At 36.1% G+C, this 19,343-nt stretch overlaps 1 protein-coding gene across 3 annotated transcripts; it reads left to right on the top strand.

Moving 5' to 3' along the window:
- Positions 1-795: 795 nt before the first annotated feature.
- Upf3b (UPF3B regulator of nonsense mediated mRNA decay) lies at positions 796-18,918 on the top strand. Of its 3 annotated transcripts, XM_077107229.1 has the most exons (11): positions 796-1,025; positions 1,900-2,006; positions 2,171-2,277; positions 7,894-7,992; positions 9,339-9,449; positions 10,672-10,715; positions 11,161-11,343; positions 11,743-11,781; positions 13,641-13,801; positions 14,102-14,396; positions 17,098-18,918. In XM_077107229.1, exons 1-11 carry the CDS (start codon positions 870-872, stop codon positions 17,245-17,247), a joined length of 1,452 nt encoding a protein of 483 aa, XP_076963344.1. In that variant the 5' UTR covers positions 796-869; the 3' UTR covers positions 17,248-18,918. The 3 variants fall into 3 exon arrangements, with proteins under 3 accessions (XP_076963344.1, XP_076963345.1, XP_076963346.1); XM_077107230.1 differs by lacking the exon at positions 11,743-11,781; XM_077107231.1 differs by lacking the exons at positions 7,894-7,992; positions 9,339-9,449.
- The last annotated feature ends 425 nt before the right edge of the window (positions 18,919-19,343 follow it).

Raw genomic sequence — 19,343 nt, 5'->3', positions numbered from 1 at the left:
TTTTTAAAGAAATAGGGCCTTTTTATTTTAATTTTTTAATATTTATTTTTTTTAATTTTCAGCGGACACAACATCTTTATTTGTATGTGGTGCTGAGGATCGAACCCAGCCACACGCATGCCAGGCGAGCGCGCTACCGCTTGAGCCACATCCCCAGCCCCGAAATAGGGTCTTTTTAAAAATAATTTTTAAATTTATGACAGCAGAATGCATTAAAATTCTTACTACACATATAGAGCACAATTTTTAATATCTCTGGATGTATAAGGGCTTTTCTAATATTTATTTTTTAGTTGTAGTTGGACACTACCTTTACTTTATTTATTTATTTAGGATTGAACCCAGGGCCTCACCCGTGCTAGGCGAGCGCTCTACAGCTGAGCCACAATCCCAGCCCCTATATTTCGATCTTTAAAAAATCCCTAAATTTTCAAGGTGAAAAGATTCGATTTATTACAAATAGGAACAGGAGATATCTAAGGTTCCCATACTCCTAACAGAAAGCGGGTAACCGTTTTGTATGCCGGGATATGTAGTCCCCGAAAGAGATGTTTCTAGTCAAGATGGCCGAGTTGCTGACAATGCGCGAAGGGGCGGGCCTCGAGGGAATCTGGGTCGCGAGGGGATTGGGCGGCGCGGGGACTCAGCAGGCGGGAAGTAAAGACCAGGTATTAGAACCTTTCCACTGAGGGAAGCTGAGCACCCTGAAGTATCGCGAGATTTTTGGGGGCCCAATGGAACACGCAGCTCGGTTTATCACTAGGGGCATTTGTTGGGGGCGGAGCTCCAACCCGAGCTACCCGCGAGTCGTAGGTGCCCAGCGTAACGGCGTTGGCTGAGCGGCAGCTCCGAGGAGCGTAACCGTGGCCATGAAGGAAGAAAAGGAGCATAGGCCTAAGGAGAAGCGAGTAACCCTGTTAACGCCCCCGGGGGCCACAGGCAGCAGCGGTGGGGCTTCGTTGGAAGGTGCCAAAGGGGACGATAAGCAGGACCGCAACAAGGAAAAGAAAGAAGCTCTAAGCAAGGTGCCCAGTGGCAGCTGGCCCGAGAGGGCGGGACGGGTCCATGGCTCGTGGAGGTTGCTGGAATGGGGTTGTTTCTTCCTCTTTGGGTTCTTTTCTCTCTTCGTCTGAATGAATATCGCTTCACTTTGTCTTGTATATTAGCCCTAAATGGGGGGCGTCCCTCCTGACCAAGCTCTGGGGTGGGATTAGGGAAAGAGGGAATTCCCCAGACAAGGGTTTAGGTCCGAGCTTCTAGATGATAATGGGAGAGGAGAGCGGAAGTAAAGGAATGAGGAATAAAGTTTAATTGGGGAGAATTATTAGTGAAGGGAACATCGGGGTGGGAGTAGTTTGCGGTAGGAATATTAATCGAGGCGAATTGGGGGAGAGGGCTAGGAGGATTAATTGTCTGGAAAGGCAGATCGAGAACATACTGTTTTGAGAGCAGTGGACGAATTTTTTGTATGCGTTATGGAGTTTTTACGTCTTTAAGCTGAATGGTCAAGGATTTTATTTTAGGGTGTGTTAGACGTGGATGAGAGATACTACTAAATTCAAATTTCATGGCAAAAGACCAGGGATGGCATGCTAATTTGCTACTAGATCTATTGGAAATGAATAGTAGACAGTGTTTCCCAAAACTGGTAAACTGTGCGATAATAGCAGAACTGGAGGTTTTCCTTGCCCCAGGCGGTTTTCATTTCCAGGAATTTTTAAAAACCGCATTAGTATTACGTTTGACTAATTCTGAGCATTGGACTTCAGAAGAATGTTTTCTCTAGAGTTTTAATAAGTGATCTTATATTTTAAAGCCAATCTTCAGGGACTGTGATTCTTTCAGGTATGATAGAAAGTTGACTTGTACTAATTTTATTTTCCTTATTCATTTCCTAAGGTGGTAATTCGAAGATTACCTCCCACTTTGACCAAGGAACAGCTTCAGGAACATCTTCAACCTATGCCTGAGCATGATTATTTTGAGTTTTTTTCTAATGACACTAGGTAAAAGAAAAAAGAGGGAGGGGTAAATGAAAAAGGTTTCTTCCATTCTTTTTTACCTTGTTAGTGTTTTTCATTTGATTTTTGATCCTGTCTCTTTAAATGTGTACTTGTAATTCAGCCAGACACATGCAAGTACATTTACATAATTGCTTTCTTCTCTGCAGTCTGTATCCTCATATGTATGCCAGAGCATATATCAACTTTAAAAACCAAGAGGACATTATTTTGTTCAGGGATCGCTTTGATGGTTATGTATTCCTTGACAATAAAGGTGAGTCTTTGTAACTGAACTAGAAGGGGAGTTTGTCATTTTTATGTTTAAAACAATATACACATGGCAGTGTTTTCCCCATGACTTTGTAGGTAGCTTTTCTAAAATCCTAGGTGATAAAATGTGTAACATTTAAAAAGCTTTACACATTTGATAAGCTTATTGTATTCTTATAAATTGGTAGTCCTGGGTATTTTTATTAACCTGTTATTTCTTTAATTTGATCAACTGAATGAAATTGCCACAGTTTTCTCTTTGTGAGACAGATTTTTTTTTGTCCTGGATTAGACCTTCTGTTTTGACTGTTTAGTCACAGCAGCAATTCTGGTAAATGACTCTTTAAACTTGTATGACAAGTTTTAAATATTTACTTCTCACCCTGCTTCAAGGACCATTTGTTTAATTATTTAATTCATATCCTTTAAGCCAACAGTTGTATATAATTAAAACATCAAGTTTGATCCTCCTACATTATATCCAGAAGGGTCTAGTCTACAGGGAAGGCATATTTCTGCCTTAACTTGCTTTTTATTTAAAACCTGCTGCTTGCAACATTTAGCCAGAAAATATCCAAGTTGCCATTTCTTAACTTTTTGGGGGCTTTGTAATCATAGGTAAATGGTTTTTGGTTTGTTTTTGTTTCTTAGTATTACTTCAGTTTGGTAAAATTTATCAGGGATTATGCCAATAAAAGCTGAAGAAGGATTGCCCACTGTGTTTGTCCAACTTTTTTTTTTTTTTTTTGTGCTGGGCATCAAACCTTGGGCCTTGTTTGTGCTCTAAGCTTGTGCTCTACCCCTGAGCTACATCCCCGCCCTACTCCCACATTTATTAATTCCCTCAAACCATCTAGTTTTCCACCCTATTTTTGGAATAAAAGATGGTTTTCCATCTTTTTATTCCAATAGATAGTAATGATTTCCTATTTACTTAGCTTGGAAATCCAAGTTGTGTTTGATTTTTACATTTCTTTTTAAAACTTACATTTAATACAAGTGATGAGTCTTGTCAGTTTAATGTTTTTATGTCTTATTCTCCTAGACCTAATTATACTTTTATATTTTATGTCCTTATCAGCTAATGCTTAGACAACTACTGTCTGTAAATTTACAGGATTTTCTATTTATATTTAATTTAATGTATTGTCATAAAATTAATCTTTTTAAGTTAACAGTTGTGGAAAAGAATGAAAGTATGAACTCAGATTGTTAGCCAAAGCCCTCTATAGTCTGGCCTTGCTCCTGCTTTTTTCAGCCTGTCTTCCACAATTTCCCTCTGCTTTAGTCTGGTTTATTTATTCCATTCCTTCTCGGATATATCACAATTATTTAGCTAATCTGATTCTGCATTTGCTAGGATTTCTTTTTTAAAAACATTTATATTTTTAGTTGTAGTTGGACACAATACCTTTATTTTATTTATTTTTATGTGGTGCTGAGAATCGAACCCAGGGCCTCAAATGTGCTAGATGAGCGCTCTACCACTGAGCCACACTCAGCCCTCTTTTTATAAATATATTTTTTAGTTATAGATGGACACAATACCTTTATTTTATTTATTTATTTTTATGTGGTGCTAAGAATGGAACCCAGTGCCTCACATGTGCTAGGCAAGCTCACAACCACTGAACTATAACCTCAGCTCCATTTGCTAAAACCACATTTCCTCTATGACTGCTTTGTGATGCCTTTAGGTCAATTCTTATTCTCATTTATGCCAGTGATCAAAGTAGTAGTTTGTACCTTGTGTGACATTGTTCTATGGCTGGAATCTGGTGAATTTTTTCTAGTAATTGTTTTGTTTTTTTCTTTTTTCAATTGAGATATAAATTCGCAGACCATGAAATTCACCTACTTAAAGTATATGACTCAGTGGTTTTTGGTATATTCACAAAGCTGTGCAACTATTTCCAGAATGTTTTCATCATTCCAGAAAGACACTTATGTCTATTAGTAGTCATCTCCTATTCTCCCCTTCCCCCTGTCCCTGACAATCACTAATTTACTTTGTACCTCTATGAATTTCTTTATTCTGGACATTTCATATAAACATACATATGTGGTCTTTTATGACAGACTTCTTTAACTTAACATAATGTTTTCAAGGTTCATCCATGTTATAGCATGTATCATCACTTCATTCTTTTTTATTGTTATTTTCTGCATTATTTAAATTGTGGCAAAATTAATATAAAATTTTCCATCTTAATCATTGTTAGTGTACATCAGTAGTGTTAAGTATACTCATATTGTGCAACCAATCCAGAAATTTTTTATCTTGCACCAGGCACAGTAGCACACATCTGTAATCACAGCAACTTGGGAGGCTGAGGCAAGAGGATCACAAATTCAAAGCCAGTCTCAGCAACTTAGTGAGACCCTATCAAAAATAAAAAGGACTGGGGATGTAGTTCAGTGGTAAAGTGCCTCTGGCTCAATTCCCAGTACCAATTTTTTTTTTATCTTGCAAAACTGATACTTTACCTATTAAACAACTAGCCATCTGCTCCCCATACTCTTCGACTGTCTAGACGTCTCTATGAATTTGAACTATCCTAGATACCTCAAATAATTGGAATCATACCGTACCTTTTTGTGACTGGCTTCACTTAGCATAACATTCTCAAGGTTCATCCATGTTGTATTATGTATCAGAATTTCATTTTGAATGTGAATGTTCTATACACCATATTTTGTTTATCCATTTATCTATCAAGGGACACTTGGGTTGCTTCTACTCTTGGCTAGTAGGAATGATATTGCTATGAACATGGGTGTGCAAATGTGGAATTTCTGGGTCATATGGTAATTGATTTCTTTTTTCTTTTGTTTTTTCCTTGGGATTGAACCCAGGGCTTCAAACATGCTAAGCAGGCATTCTAGCACTGAGTTATATCCCTAGCCTCTATTTTTGAGGAATAAAAAATAGTGTTTTTCCTAACAGATACACCATTTTACATTCCCACAAATAAAATAACAAATATTCCGATTTTTCCACATCCTTATCAGCACATGTTATTTTCTTTTTCTTTCTTTCCTTTTTTCTTTTTCTTTTTTACCAGGGATTGAACCAGGGGCATTCAACCACTAAGCCACACCCCTAGCCCAATTTTTATTTTGAGACAAGGTCTAGCTAAGTTGCTGAGGCTGGTTTCAAACTTGTGTCTCAGCCTCCTGAGCCACTGTGTCCAGCATTTTTGGTTTTTGATAGTTGCCATCTTAACAGGTAATAGCTTATTGTGGTTATGATTTGCATTTCCTTACTTATTAGTGATGTTGAACATCTTTTCATAAGTTTGTTGGCCATTTGCATACCATCATTGGAGATACTTCTTTTTTGTTTTTGTTTTTTTGCATTATTGGGGATTGAACACAGGGCCTTGTGTATGCTAGGCAAGCATCCTACCACTGAGCATATCCTCAGCCCTGAGAAATTTTTATTCAAGTACTTTTACCATTTTTTAATTGTTTTTATTGTTGTTGAGTTGTAGGAATTCTTTATATATTCTGGATATTACACTTTGTCAGATAATATGATGTGGAACTATTTTCTTTCAGTTATCTTTTCACTTTGTTGAATGTGTCCTTTGGTGCAATTTTAAATTTTTTTAAATTTATTTTTTAGTTATAGGTAAATACAATATCTTTGTTTTATTTTTTATGTGGTGCTGAGAATCAAACCCAGTACCTCACGCATTGTAGGCAAGTGCTATACCTCTGAGCCACAATCCAGCCCTTAAATTATTTTTTAATACCTTTATTTCATTTAGTAATTTTTACGTGGTACTGAAGATTGAACCCAGGACTTCACATATGCTAGGCAAGTGTTCTACCACTGAGCTACAACCCCAGCCCTATTGAACAGTTTTTAATTTTGATAAAGTCCAATTAATTTTTTTAAATATTTATTTTTTAGTTCTAGTTGGACTAAATACTTTTATTTTATATATATTTTTATATGGTGCTGAGGATCAAACCCAGGGCCTTGCATGTGCTAGGCAAGCACTCTACCGTTGAGCCACAATCCCAGCCCCCATTTAATTTTTTAACAAGAGTTTTATTGTAGTGAGAATACTTCACATGAGATCCACCCCTCTTTTTACATTTATTACTTATGCTTTTCATGTCTTGGGGTTTTTGTTTGTTTGTTTGTTTTTTGCCATTAACAGGTTTTTCTTTCAGCTTTATTGAGGTATAATTGACAATCTTATATATGTTTAAATTGTACAATATGATAATTTAATATACATATGTATTGTGAAATTATCACAATGAATTTAGTTAACACACCTATCACCTCAGGTAGTTACCTTTTAAAAAGTAATAGCTTTTTTGAGATATAATTCACATATCATAAAATTTACCCTTTTAAAGTATATACTTCAGTGGCTTTTCATATATTTGCAAAGTTGTGCAACCATCACCACCATCTAATTTTAGAATGTGTTCCTCACCCCAAAGAGAAACCCCATACCCATTAGTTGTTAACTCCTGTTCTCACCACCATCATCCCAAGCTCTGGTCAACCATTGATCTAGCTTCTACCTCTCTTTAAATTTGCCTGTTCTAGAGATTTCTAATTTTTTTTTTTTTTTTAGTACTGGGGTTTGAACTCAGGAGCACTTGACTACTGAGCCACATCCTCAGCCCTATTTTGTATTTTATTTAGAGAGAGGGACTCACTAAGTTGCTCAGCGCCTTGCTTTTACTGAGGCTGGCTTTGAACTCGTGATCATCCTGCCTCAGCCTCCCAACTTGCTGGGATTACAGGCATACGCCCATGCCTGGCAAGATTTCTAATTTTTTTAAATATTTTTTTAGTTGTAATTGGGCACAATACCTTTATTTATTTATTTACTTACTTACTTACTTGCTTGCTTGCTTACTTACTGTGGTGCTGAGGATCAAACCCAACTCCTTGCACGTGCTAGGCGAGCACTCTACTGCTAAGCCCCAGCCCCAAGATTTCTAATTTTTAAAACATTTTTTTTAGATGTTGATGGACCTTTATTTTATTCATTTGTTTATATTCGGTGCTGAGAATCGAACCCAGTGCCTCATACATGCTAGGCAAGAACTCTACCACTGAGCCACAACCCCAGCCCAAGATTTCTAATTTTTTTAAACAAAAATGTACAGGGTTTGTTTTTACATATCAGAGTGCCACATTTTACAAGTTGAATTTAAATGAATATTTTACTTACCTGACATATCTTCATTAATGTACTTGAGACAGGGTTTTGCTATGTTGCCCAGGCTGATCTCAAACTTCTGAACTCAAGCCACACTCCCAAGCTATTGGTGCTACTGGTACTACAGGTGTGTGCCACACACTCAGCTTGCTGCCATTGTCACTAATTATGTTTTTAGTGTGAATTTTGGGCTCCATTGGTACCCTGTTGATTACAATTGTGCCAGTGTGATTTATGCAATTTGAGAGACTGTCTTTAAATGACTGCAATCTGAGGAGACGTAGAAAATGGTGGATAGATTCTCTTGTATCCACTTTTTACATTTTCTTTGTTATAGAAAGTATATATATATATATATATATATATATATATATATATATATATATTTTTTTTTTTTTTTTTTTTTTTTTTTTTTCTCTAAACAGGTCAGGAATATCCTGCTATAGTAGAATTCGCACCTTTTCAAAAAGCTGCAAAAAAGAAGACTAAGAAAAGAGATACCAAAGTTGGGACTATTGATGATGGTACAGTATAGCTTTAGTTACATAATGCGATTGCCATAGACTTTTTTAAGAATTCATTAGACCCCAGTATTTTAAATTAGAAAACACACAGAATAAAGTTAATGAGAAATATTATTTCAGTGAAAGCTTTGCTTAATTCTTAGAATGTAAATGGGTTTCTTGCAGAGTTTCTGCTTTCTGGCTAGTGGCATTTCATTCTTCTACCACTGAGCAATATGATATTGACTACTGAGTGGTAAATCATCATGGGTTTATTAAGTTGAAGACAATGGGGGAAAATCAGATATTTCCAAGTACAGCTGTTCCTTGAGGTGCCTTATCATTGTTATAATTATTTGATTTTTAGTTTCCATCTTTATAAAGAAGAAGGTTTGAACCATGATGGAAAAATTTCCATACCCAAGTAACTTCATATAAAGTTGTTGAAGTAGTCAGTACTATTTTCTAGGCTTTGAATATGTAGTTAACCACACATGTAGTAATTAGGTTGAATAAAAATACAGGAAGTAAAAAACTACAATAAGTTCTATGTTAGGTAGACCAGCTCCAGATTTTAAGATCTCTGTATTGTTATGCTGGACAAGTATTATGTAATAACTCTTTGTTGTTTTGGGTAAGGGTTTTTTACTGCAAATACTTTGTATGAGAGATTGATATTTTAGGATCATCTGGTTGAATTTCTATCATTTGTTAACATAAAAAAAGATATGTTATTAAATAGTAAAAACTCAATAACATAGCTGCTTATTGATGATACCACAGATTTAGATACAGAAGACAGATCAAGTGACATACTCAGCAATGTGTAGAAATGAGCCAGATGTATATCTCTTTCTGAGATGTTTCTAGGAAAGAACTACAGGAATTATTGTTGCCTCCTGTACCACATCTAGGACTTTCCCTCCATCTCACCAGTTTATCTTTTTGGAACACCTGATTTTCTATGTTGAATTTACTTAAAGTGAGATGTATTCATATAGGAATTGCTTATATATTATACCTAATATTCTCTGAAGGTTCCACATATATAACTTTTATTTAGTTCTCCCACAAGTGTGACTCGGATTAGTAGGAATGTTGATTTTTAATAGCAAACTATAACACCCCTGGTGAGTCTGTTTAAATGTGTGGTGTCTCATTTTTCTTGACCCAGATTCCCTTAGTAGGTATTAGTAAAGGGAGTTCTAAGAGTAAGGGACCAGTTAAGCCCCAAATAGTCTTATCTTCTGTATTTTTCAGTCTTTTATGAAGTAGAAACTTATCTTCTTTGCTAAATAAGTATCTTAGATAGTATTTCCTTTTTTGTTTAAAGTCTCAGTTTTCTGGTTTCTTAAATGATTATTTAGATCCAGAATATAGAAAATTTTTGGAGACTTATGCCACAGATAATGAGAAAATGACATCTACTCCAGAGACATTGCTAGAGGAAATAGAAGCCAAAAACAGAGAATTAATAGGTAAGTGGGCAAAGGAATTGGGGCAACAGCTTTTTCATCAGATACCTAAGTCTGTCTCCCACTTCCCTCACTTGCTCTGTGTGACCTTGGGGAAGTCACTCCCTTCTCTGAGTTTATATCTTCTATTGGAAAATACAGATGATAATACCTGTCTCACAGAATTATGAGAATGCATTGATAAGATGGGACAAATTCTTGGTTACCTGCATAATGTCATGTTAAAAAAAAAGTTTAAAGACTGATAAGACATGTTTAGACAGTGGTATGTCTTTGAAGATTAACTGGTATTCTTAAAATTTTTTTGACCTGAAAATATGAAAAAATGAAATTAGTTACTACATAATTGAAAAACTCTTGGAGAAATTGTAACTTGAATGTTGGTTCTAAGTAAGGTTGATATTACAGTAGCAGTTCTAAACAGGAGCATAGTCTTTGACTATGATTTCCACTCCTAGGAATTTGTTTTCAGGAAGTAATGTGTTCCAAAAGTTAATTGCAGGAGGACATGGTGGCACATGCCTGTAATCCCAGCAGTTCAGGAAGCTGAGGCAGGAGAATTGCAAATTCAAAGCTAGCCTCAGCAATGTGGCAAAGCCCTAAGCAACTTAGTGACACCCTATCTCTAAATAAAAAGTGAAAAGGGCTGGGGATGTGGCTCAGTGATTAAGCACCCCTGGGTTCAATTTCAATCCCCAGTACCAAAAAAAAAAAAAAAAGAGAGATGACTATAAGGCTCATAGCATTTTTCAGAATGTTAAAAAATTGACTTATTTTTCGTCTAAAACTTATTTTTTAATTAATGGCTACATAAGATAAGTCCATTTTGGGTAACATCCTTATAATAAATTCCCTTAGTGGAAATACGGGGTCAAAAGGATTGGATATTTTTAGTCTCTTCAATTTGTTTCCAGTCGAACAAATTTGTACTCCTATCAGTAAAACAAGAGAATGACCTTTGTACATAATTCTCACTAACTGCAAATTTACTCTTAAAAGATTGATTTATTATTTTAATGGGAGTTTCTTCAGTTTTTAAAAAAGTATTTTAAACCTGTATTGTTGAAATCAAATACTATTAAACTTCTCTTGATAATACAATTGTGAACTTTCTGTCTAATGGGTATAGTTTTCCCATCTTGGGTGGGTGGCATGAAATGTCAGAAAGTGGAATCCTTTCTAAGGGTTGACAAGTATTATTAACAATCTGTTTATATTTATGTAGCTAAAAAGACAACTCCACTTTTGAGCTTCCTGAAAAACAAGCAGGTAAATCTTTTGTTTTTATAGTTTTCTCTTTAAATTCGTTAGTTCATATTCTATAAATATTTTAAGAGCATTGGGCTCATATAGGAGAAATAGCCACTTTTTCCACAACTATTCTTTAAAGAATTAGCTCCTTGGTCTCACTTTGGCCTTCTCCTTCACTCTGGTTGTGGGACCAGGGGTTCACTCTGCAAATCTGCAGAGCCCTTAGCTTATCCCAGAGACATTCTTGACATATACTGAAAGATTCTGAAACTATAGCAAGGCAGCAGTGGGATTTTAGCAGGTCCTCTACTTTCTCTCTCATTTTCTGAGTAGGGTGGGGGTTTAAGTAGGTGGTAGAAAGTAGGAAGGAAAGATGATTCAGTTTAGTGAGTGCCTACCATGCCTTTGGGATTGATTAGGTTTTAGGTGATGTTTCGTTTGAAGACTTTTTCAATGTCTCTAGAGAATGAGAGAAGAAAAGAGGGAAGAAAGAAGAAGGCGAGAAATAGAAAGAAAAAGACAACGAGAAGAGGAGAGAAGGAAATGGAAAGAGGAGGAGAAAAGAAAAAGGAAAGATATAGAAAAGCTAAAGAAGATAGATAGAGTTCCAGAAAGAGACAAATTAAAGGATGAACCAAAGATTAAGGTATGAAAATAATTGAAACCAACTACATGTTGCCTAAAATTGCATGTTTTTTTTTTTTGCATGCATCTTGTGTTTGTGTAAATGAGTTTTATTGGTTGTTGTTTTTGGGGGGGTTGTCCTTTTTTGCAGGGGGGGGGTGGTACACAAGTAAAAATCTTTCCTATTAAAATTATTTTTTAAATTATGATAATTTATAAGGATTAAGTATTGTATATGATATTATTTAATGAATATCTTTTTTTAAAATCATTGAAAATGTTTGATATTTGGACTATTAATCTCAGTTCACAGTAAATGAGGGCTCAGGGCTGGCTGGCATGAATTTTGGGTTTTATTCAGCTTTTCCTTCATAATTGATACATGAAGTTGCCTCATCTGTTTGTTTTCCACTGTCTTCAGGTACACAGGTTTCTGTTACAAGCTGTGAATCAGAAAAATGTAAGGATCAATTACATGATACAGAGCACCTAGTATCATGTCACACAGGTCTTAGCTCCTCAGTCCTTTTGGTGGTGGTGGTGGTAGTGTTACTTATTAAACCCCTTCATACTGATGTGGGTCTTTTTAAAAGCTGAGCTATTTAAATTCCTACCCTAAAATGAAGCTGAGGTGATTTCCTAATGTTTTGCTTCAATGACATACAGCCAGAGGACAACCAGGCCTATATACCTCTTTCTCATCATCTTATATGCCTCTCATAACTGGCTGCCTTGTGGGAGGACTAGGGATAAATATCCTGCATTAAGTATTTTTCCCCTCTCACATGACTCCCATGTTATCTTCTTGCATCTGAGAATCTGTGAGTAGCAGATTCTGATCAGTGCATTGCATGTAGGAAGGAGAAACCCTGTAGAAAGATCCCAACCTTGCTGCTTTTCTTCTGAGGGCATGGCTTGGGCAGTTCTTACTTCTTGGGGAAGTACTAGTACTTAGTACTTCAGAAAGTCAGAGAACATCTCATAGAGATGGCAGCAGGGTCTCCTTTTACCTCCTGAAAACTCAGAAGATTATGTGGCTAGGGTTCCCTGAGTCTGCACAGGACTCATTATTGGTAATAGGTGCTTAGGGGAAGGGGGAGTTTCCCATTTTAATTCTTTCCAGCAATCTCTTTGCCGTGCCACAAGTGATTTGACTTGCTATTCCTGATGATCAGCAAGGCAGAAGGTAGAGCCAGCCATGCTAGAGACATTCATTAATGTTCTTATTAGAATAATGAACATCTTGGCTTCAAATATAGATGTTCATTAAAGAAATAAGAACACTTCCAATGAAACCTGCACATGGTATCCTCACTTTACACTGGTGCTTTTTTCTTGTCCAATTTGGACTCCTATTTGCAGCGGCTGTCTGTGTGCTGGAATGCTCCATGCTTAAGTCTTCTGATGCTTTGCCTTTTGCTTAGTGACTAGTATGATGCCTTTACCCTGAGATGAACCTTGTATGAAGCCCTCACTTTGAGACTTAAAATACTTCTATTTTGCCTAAGAATCTCTCTGACTACACTTAAGTGTGGGTATTCTAGAGAGATTTATAGCAGTGATGTGAGAAAGAATAGTATTTTTGAACATATATATATGTGTCATATATATATGTGTGTATATATATATATATATTTTATATATATTTATGTGTGTGTGTGTGTATATATGTGTATATATATATATATATATATATATATATATATATATATGCCATTGAATGGAATTCCTACTCAGTAGAGATGGAACTTCCCCATCTATAATATAAGGCATTTGGATTTTTAAATCAAATACCAGGTAATTCTTGCTATTTATCTCTAATGATAATTTTACCATCATAAATATGTTATTCTCAGGCTCAAGGCAGAATTATTCCTGCAGTGGATCTCTCCTTTGGTGACCAAGATATTTGTCATTCCAAATTCATACCCATTGATAGTTCTATAGTAATGATCTACATAGCATTTTGAATTTGTGAAATATTTTCCTATCAAATTATATTGATAGACATGCTGGTGTGCTACAAAGCATACTTGGAGGTGTGCATTGGTTCACTTACAGGTTGACCCATTCAAAACCAAAGGAGTCTTGATCCCATTGCCACAAAGTGATTAAACCACTTAATTTGGGTGGATAGCACTTTCACATTAATAGCATTACTATTCTCATGCACTAATTGTTCACCTGAAAGATTAAGAGAACCTGCAGAAATATGGGGGCCTTCTACAGTCTAAACTTTAAATATTTAGTATATTGTTTTAATTGAATCCAAAGACAGTGCCCCACTCTTCAAAATAAAACAAAGTGTTTTCTTTAAAGTTGCTCAAGAAACCAGAAAAAGGAGATGAAAAAGAGTTGGACAAAAGAGAAAAAGCCAAGAAACTGGACAAAGAGAATCTGAATGATGAAAGACCCAGTGGGCAAAGTTGTATACTGCCCAAGCATTCTGAAGGCGAATTTAAAGATGAAAAGCCAAAGAGGTCAGTCAGTCAAGGGCTCTTGGCTATATTTGATTGTTAGATGCTAATTTCATTGCTAAAACCTGGAATTGTATTTGGATTAAGATAAAACTGTTTAATATTGGATAAGAAGAAAAGGAGGAAGGTCAAATATTCTGGTAACTTAATCTGGATCAATGATTTTGGGGTCTTGTTGTTTTCTAAAACACTAGTATTTTTTACCTTGCTGTAAAAGTGCAACCTCACTGCAGTGGCCAAATCAGAATTAGTGTTCCTGCATTTGTGGTTATGTTTGAGGGTTCAGTCTCTGTTTTCATGCAGATCTGAAGATGAGAGTTGCAGAGACTATAGGGAGAGGGAACGAGATTACGAACGAGATCAGGAGCGCATTTTCCGTGAGAGAGAGAGACTAAAGCGGCAAGAAGAAGAGCGCCGAAGGCAGAAAGAGCGCTATGAGAAAGAGAAAGCTTTTAAAAGAAAAGAAGAGGAGATTAAAAAAGAGAAAGAAGCACTTCGTGATAAAGGAAAGAAGAATGAAAGTACAGAATCAATAGGCAGCTCAGAAAAATCTGAAAAGAAAGAGGAAGTGGTTAAGAGAGACCGCATAAGAAACAAGGTACTGCTTTTTGTTAAATTTATTTCACAAGGATTTGTTTTCCTCTTATGGCAAATGTAAAGGGGCAGCTTATAGTTTATTGTAGATACTTTTTATCTGGTGCTAGGGATCCAATCCAGGGCCTTAAAAGCACTTTGCCACTAAGCTACATCACCCAGCCCCTACTGTAGAATTTTTTTTGAGAAAAGACAATTAGGAAATAACTTTATTAAATTCAACATTTCACATCAGAGCATATATCCTATGCATATCATTGTTTCCCTATTTTGGACACTAACAACAATCTCCTTTATTTTTTTGAATTTTTAAATTCTTTTTAGTTATACATGACAGTAGAATGTATTTTGACATAGCATACATACATGAATTATAACTTCCCATTTTTGTGTTTGTACATGAAATGGAGTTACACTGCTCATGTACTCATATATGAACATAGGAATGTTATGTCTGATTCATTCTACTGTCTCTCCCTACTATGGAACTTTTAAGGGAGAAAAATTGTAACTATTCATGACTTTTTTCAGTCTTTGATGGATTTTTTGTTGACTGTAGACATTTCAAACATTCTCAAAAGTAGAAAAAACAAGATATCATTAACCCCCATGTACCCATCACCCAGCTTCAAGTTATCATTTTGTGGCTATCCCATCCCTACATTAATGTCATATATAATAGGTCATATAGAAAGGTCATGTATAAAGGTCATATATAAAGGTCCAGAAATTGTATTTGCTTGAAATATCTCCTTAAGTTCTTTTTTGTTAGAACTTTACAGTTATATATAGTAGTTGGGAGTTCTCTTTTAACCTAAACAGTTCTCCCTTCTTTGTTTTCCTACCATTTATTACTTGTTGGAGAAACCAATTTTTCTTGTAGAGGTTCTCACATTCTAGAATGGCAAATTACATGTCTTTGGTATCATTGAACATGTATCTTCCATTTTTCCTTTAAAACTAGTAATCAGGTGCTGGAGTTGTGGGTTAGTGGTAGAGCACTTGCCTGGCATATGTGAGGCCCTGGGTTCGATCCTCAGCACCGCATATAAATAAAAAAGTAAAATAAAAGATCCATTTACAACTAAAAAATATTTTTAAAAAACTAGTAATAAACAACTGAGGTTCTAGCTCAGTGGCAGAGTGCATGCCTAGCGTGCACAAGGACCTAGGTTCAACCCACAGTACCAAAAATAAGGAATTAAAAAAGAAAAAAATAAAATTAGTAGTTATTTCTAGGGCAGAGGCCAACAAACTTTCTGTAAAGGACCTCATGGTAAATATTTAAGGCTGGCTTCAGCCCTAGGAAAAAAAATGAGCATGACTGTGCCAGTCAGACTTTATTTACAAAACCAGGCCACCTGTAATCTAGACACTTGGATATATTCAGCCTTAATCTTTGGCAAGAATACTTTGTAGGTGATGCTGTACTTCCTTTCGATTGCATCACTTCAGGAACCATGGTATCTGGGTGTCCTTTTCTTTGTGATGCTATGATTAATCAATAGCAGTTTTACTGTGATTATAACAACAGAATGTAGGTGAAAATAACTAGCTGAATTATTTATGGATAAAGGGTCCCTAACTTCTCAATGGTTCTGCAGAAATAATTGTGTGTGTGTGAAAAGAATATGTGCACACATACATTAGAGACAAAGCAAATATGATAAAGTGTTAAAAGTAATCTAGGAGAAAGATGTGGATATTTATTGTAGATAAATAAGCCATTCTCTGAAGAGGTGGTTCACACAGTGCCTATACTGTATATTATACTCATTTTTCACTTTTCTAGTAAATGCCTGTCTGTATGAAAAAATAATAACAATAATGCTTTAGCTGGGCACAGAAGCACACACCTGTAATCCTAGCTACTTAAAAGGCTGAGGAAGGGCTGGGTGCAGTGGCATACTCCTGTAATCCCAGCCGCTTGGGAGGCTGAGGCAGGAGGATTAAGAGTTCAAAGCTAGCCTCAGCAACTGCAAGACTGCTAAGCAACTCAGTGAGACCCTGTTTCTAAATAAAACACAAAATAGGGCTGGGGATATGGCTTAGTGGTCGAGTGCCCAAGTTCAACCCCCCCATCCCCCAAAAAAAGAGGCTGAGGAAGGAGAATTGTGAGTTTAAGGCCAGACTAGGCAATTTAGTGAGAAAAAAAATGCCATGTTTGTAGCATGTTCTATGGATCTGAGATCAGAATTTCAAGGAAATTTCTAATTTAAGAGTTTTCATTCTTTTATTGCATCATTCTTATATTTGTTTTCACTTCTAAACATTTTTGTGGGTTTAGTGCTAGAGAACAAACCCAGAGGCCTCACACATGCTAACTAAACACTCTACCACTGAGCTATATCCTCAACCCCTCCTAAACACTTTTATGTGGTGTTGCATTTTAAAGTCAGTTTACTGATGGGGAGAAGAAATAGCTGATGGCTGTGGTTTTGAAGATTTAAAAAATTCAAAGTAATTAGTTCATGTTGAAATGGTTAAGAAAATTAGGTGGTTGATTTCTCAAAAATTTACCTTAAGTAAATAAAATAATACTTACAGAAGTGTTTGCTTTTCTTTGGAGAGAGTAGATGGACAATTGTCATGTACTGTGTGCTCAGTTAGTTTGGTATAGATTAATACATAATTTATGACTCTGAAAACCCTATGTGAAAGCTTAATAGAATGTTATAATATGTACATATTTTATTTTGCTTCAGGATCGTCCAGCAATGCAGCTCTACCAACCAGGAGCTCGAAGCCGAAATCGACTTTGTCCCCCTGATGACAACACCAAGTCTGCAGATTCAGCCACACAAAGAAAGGAGGAAAGTGGTATTAGCCATAGAAAAGAAGGAGGAGAGGAGTGATAAGTTCACATGGTCATAGGTGTCCTGACTGTGTAGGCAGCCAAAGAGCACGTATTAAGCAATCCAGAAGTGCCTTCAGGGCAAAGGAATAGAGAGAAAGAAAGGGGGTCGCTGTGCTGGTGGGATACACTGCAGAGGAGTATGTTTTGTGTCAAAGCAGGAATCTGATTGCAGGCTCAGAATTGGAAGTACAATTTCATTGTTTTTGCAATTTCTACAGATTAATTTTAAAGTGTCAGAAAAAGATGGTGGTAGATATGCCTTGTAATTTACAAGTGGGAAATGTTAAGTGAGGACTTAATTTAATATGACATGAAAAAAGAGAGAGCAAGCTGGCTCTAAAATCAAAAGGTGTTACTAATCCTGGATTGAATTTTCTGCATTTGAACGGAGCAGAGTCACTTTGAAGTCTTGTTCAGATCTACTTATATTCCATTGTTGGTGATAACTATTGACTTTGTGTAGTGTACGAGCAACAAGCACATAATTGTACAAGTACAGTGAAGAACAAATTTTTACTAATGCAAAAAATTTTTTTTGATGCAAAAATTTTAAATTTTAAATAGTCACATTATATCTAGATCCTGTGTCCTAAAATTTTAGGATTAGTGTTAGGTTTTTGTTTGCTTACGTGAGCTTAGCATCAATATTTTTAAACATCTCATTTTGCCTTTAGCATTTTTTTCTATTAATAGGTATAATATAGTCCATGTTAGATTCTTGACAATACAGTCTTTGTTTTATCTTAGGTCTCATGACTTGAGTGCATACTCTCTTCAGGAAGGAAATTACACCAATATCTGTTCCTGTAAAATAGCAGCTTTTAGTCCTGGCTTGTTTTGTAGTGCTTTCAATAAATATCAGTAGCACTCAAGTATAGAGCTAAGTGTGTTCATTTATTTATTTTTGTGGTAGTGGGGATGAAACATAGGGCCTCATGCTAAGCACACTCTCTACCACTGAGCTTCATCCCCAGGCCCAAGCTAAGTGTGTTTACTAACTTTACTCAATAGCTATTGGTTTTAAGAAATTGAACTTTGATACTGAATTAACCTTTTGAGAATTTTGAAAGGGGATGACCTGATATTAGTTTTTCACTAGTCCCAAAAGGAGAGGATAAAGTCAGGGCTAACTGATCTTGTTCTATAAGAACCAAAATGTTTGGACAACATTCTTGTGCTTCTGGCTTGATTTTCTTCCAGCCAGCTCTTTCTGATGTGGCATAAATTGGTCTTTACTTAATAAGTCAGTACTTTATATTTCCTCAGGTTTTAGAAACCAGTCCCAAGAAGAAGATAGAGCAGATGAAACTTGAGGACATTATGCTAAGTGAAATAAGCCAGTCACAAAAAGAAAATAAATGATTCCACTTACATGAAATACTTAAAGTAGTCAAAGATCATAAAGTAGATTGGTCGTTTTCAAGAGGTGGGTGAAGAAGTGGGAAATGGGGAGTTATTGTTTAACGTGTAGCATTTCAGTTTTATAAGATGAGAAACTTTTGGAGATGCATGGTGGCAATGGTTATACAACATTATGAAGGTATTTAAAATCACTGAACTGTACTTTTAAATGATTTAAGGGACCAGTTGCAATGACACATTCTTGTAATCCCAGCAACTTGGGAGGCTGAAGCAGGAGGATTGCAAATTCAAGGTCAGCCTCAGCAACTTAGCAAGACCCTGTCTCAAAATTAAAAAGAAAACGAGACTGAGAATGAAACTTAGTGGTTAAGTGCTCCTGAGTTAAATCTACGGTACCAAAAATAAAATAAAATGGTTAAAAGTAAATTTTTGTATTATGTGTGGCTTTGTTTTTTTGGTACCAGAGATTGAACCCAGGAGTGCTTTAGTGCTAAGATACCCCCAGCCCTTTTTTTTTTTGGTATCAGGATTGAACCTAGGGGCACTTAACCACTGAGCCACATCCCCAGCCCTTTTTTATAATTTATTTAGGAACAGGGTCTTGCTGAGTTGCTTAGGGCCTCTGTAACTTGCTGAAGCTGGCTTCAAACTTTATATCCTCCTGCCTCGGCCTCAGGCTTCTGAATCATTGGGATTACAGGTGTGTACCACCATACCCCATTATGTTTATTT

The sequence above is a fragment of the Callospermophilus lateralis genome, chromosome X, assembly GCF_048772815.1.
Source record: "Callospermophilus lateralis isolate mCalLat2 chromosome X, mCalLat2.hap1, whole genome shotgun sequence".
Taxonomy (NCBI): domain Eukaryota; kingdom Metazoa; phylum Chordata; class Mammalia; order Rodentia; family Sciuridae; genus Callospermophilus; species Callospermophilus lateralis.
This window is presented reverse-complemented; position numbering and strand designations above follow the sequence as displayed.

Coding starts and splice junctions, on each gene's coding strand:
- Upf3b (XM_077107229.1), top strand. CDS start 870: ATGAAGGAAGAAAAGGAGCATAGGCCTAAGGAGAAGCGAGTAACCCTG. Junction 7,993..9,338: donor AGTTGGGACTATTGATGATG/GTACAGTATAGC, acceptor ATGATTATTTAG/ATCCAGAATATAGAAAATTT. Junction 14,397..17,097: donor GAGACCGCATAAGAAACAAG/GTACTGCTTTTT, acceptor ATTTTGCTTCAG/GATCGTCCAGCAATGCAGCT.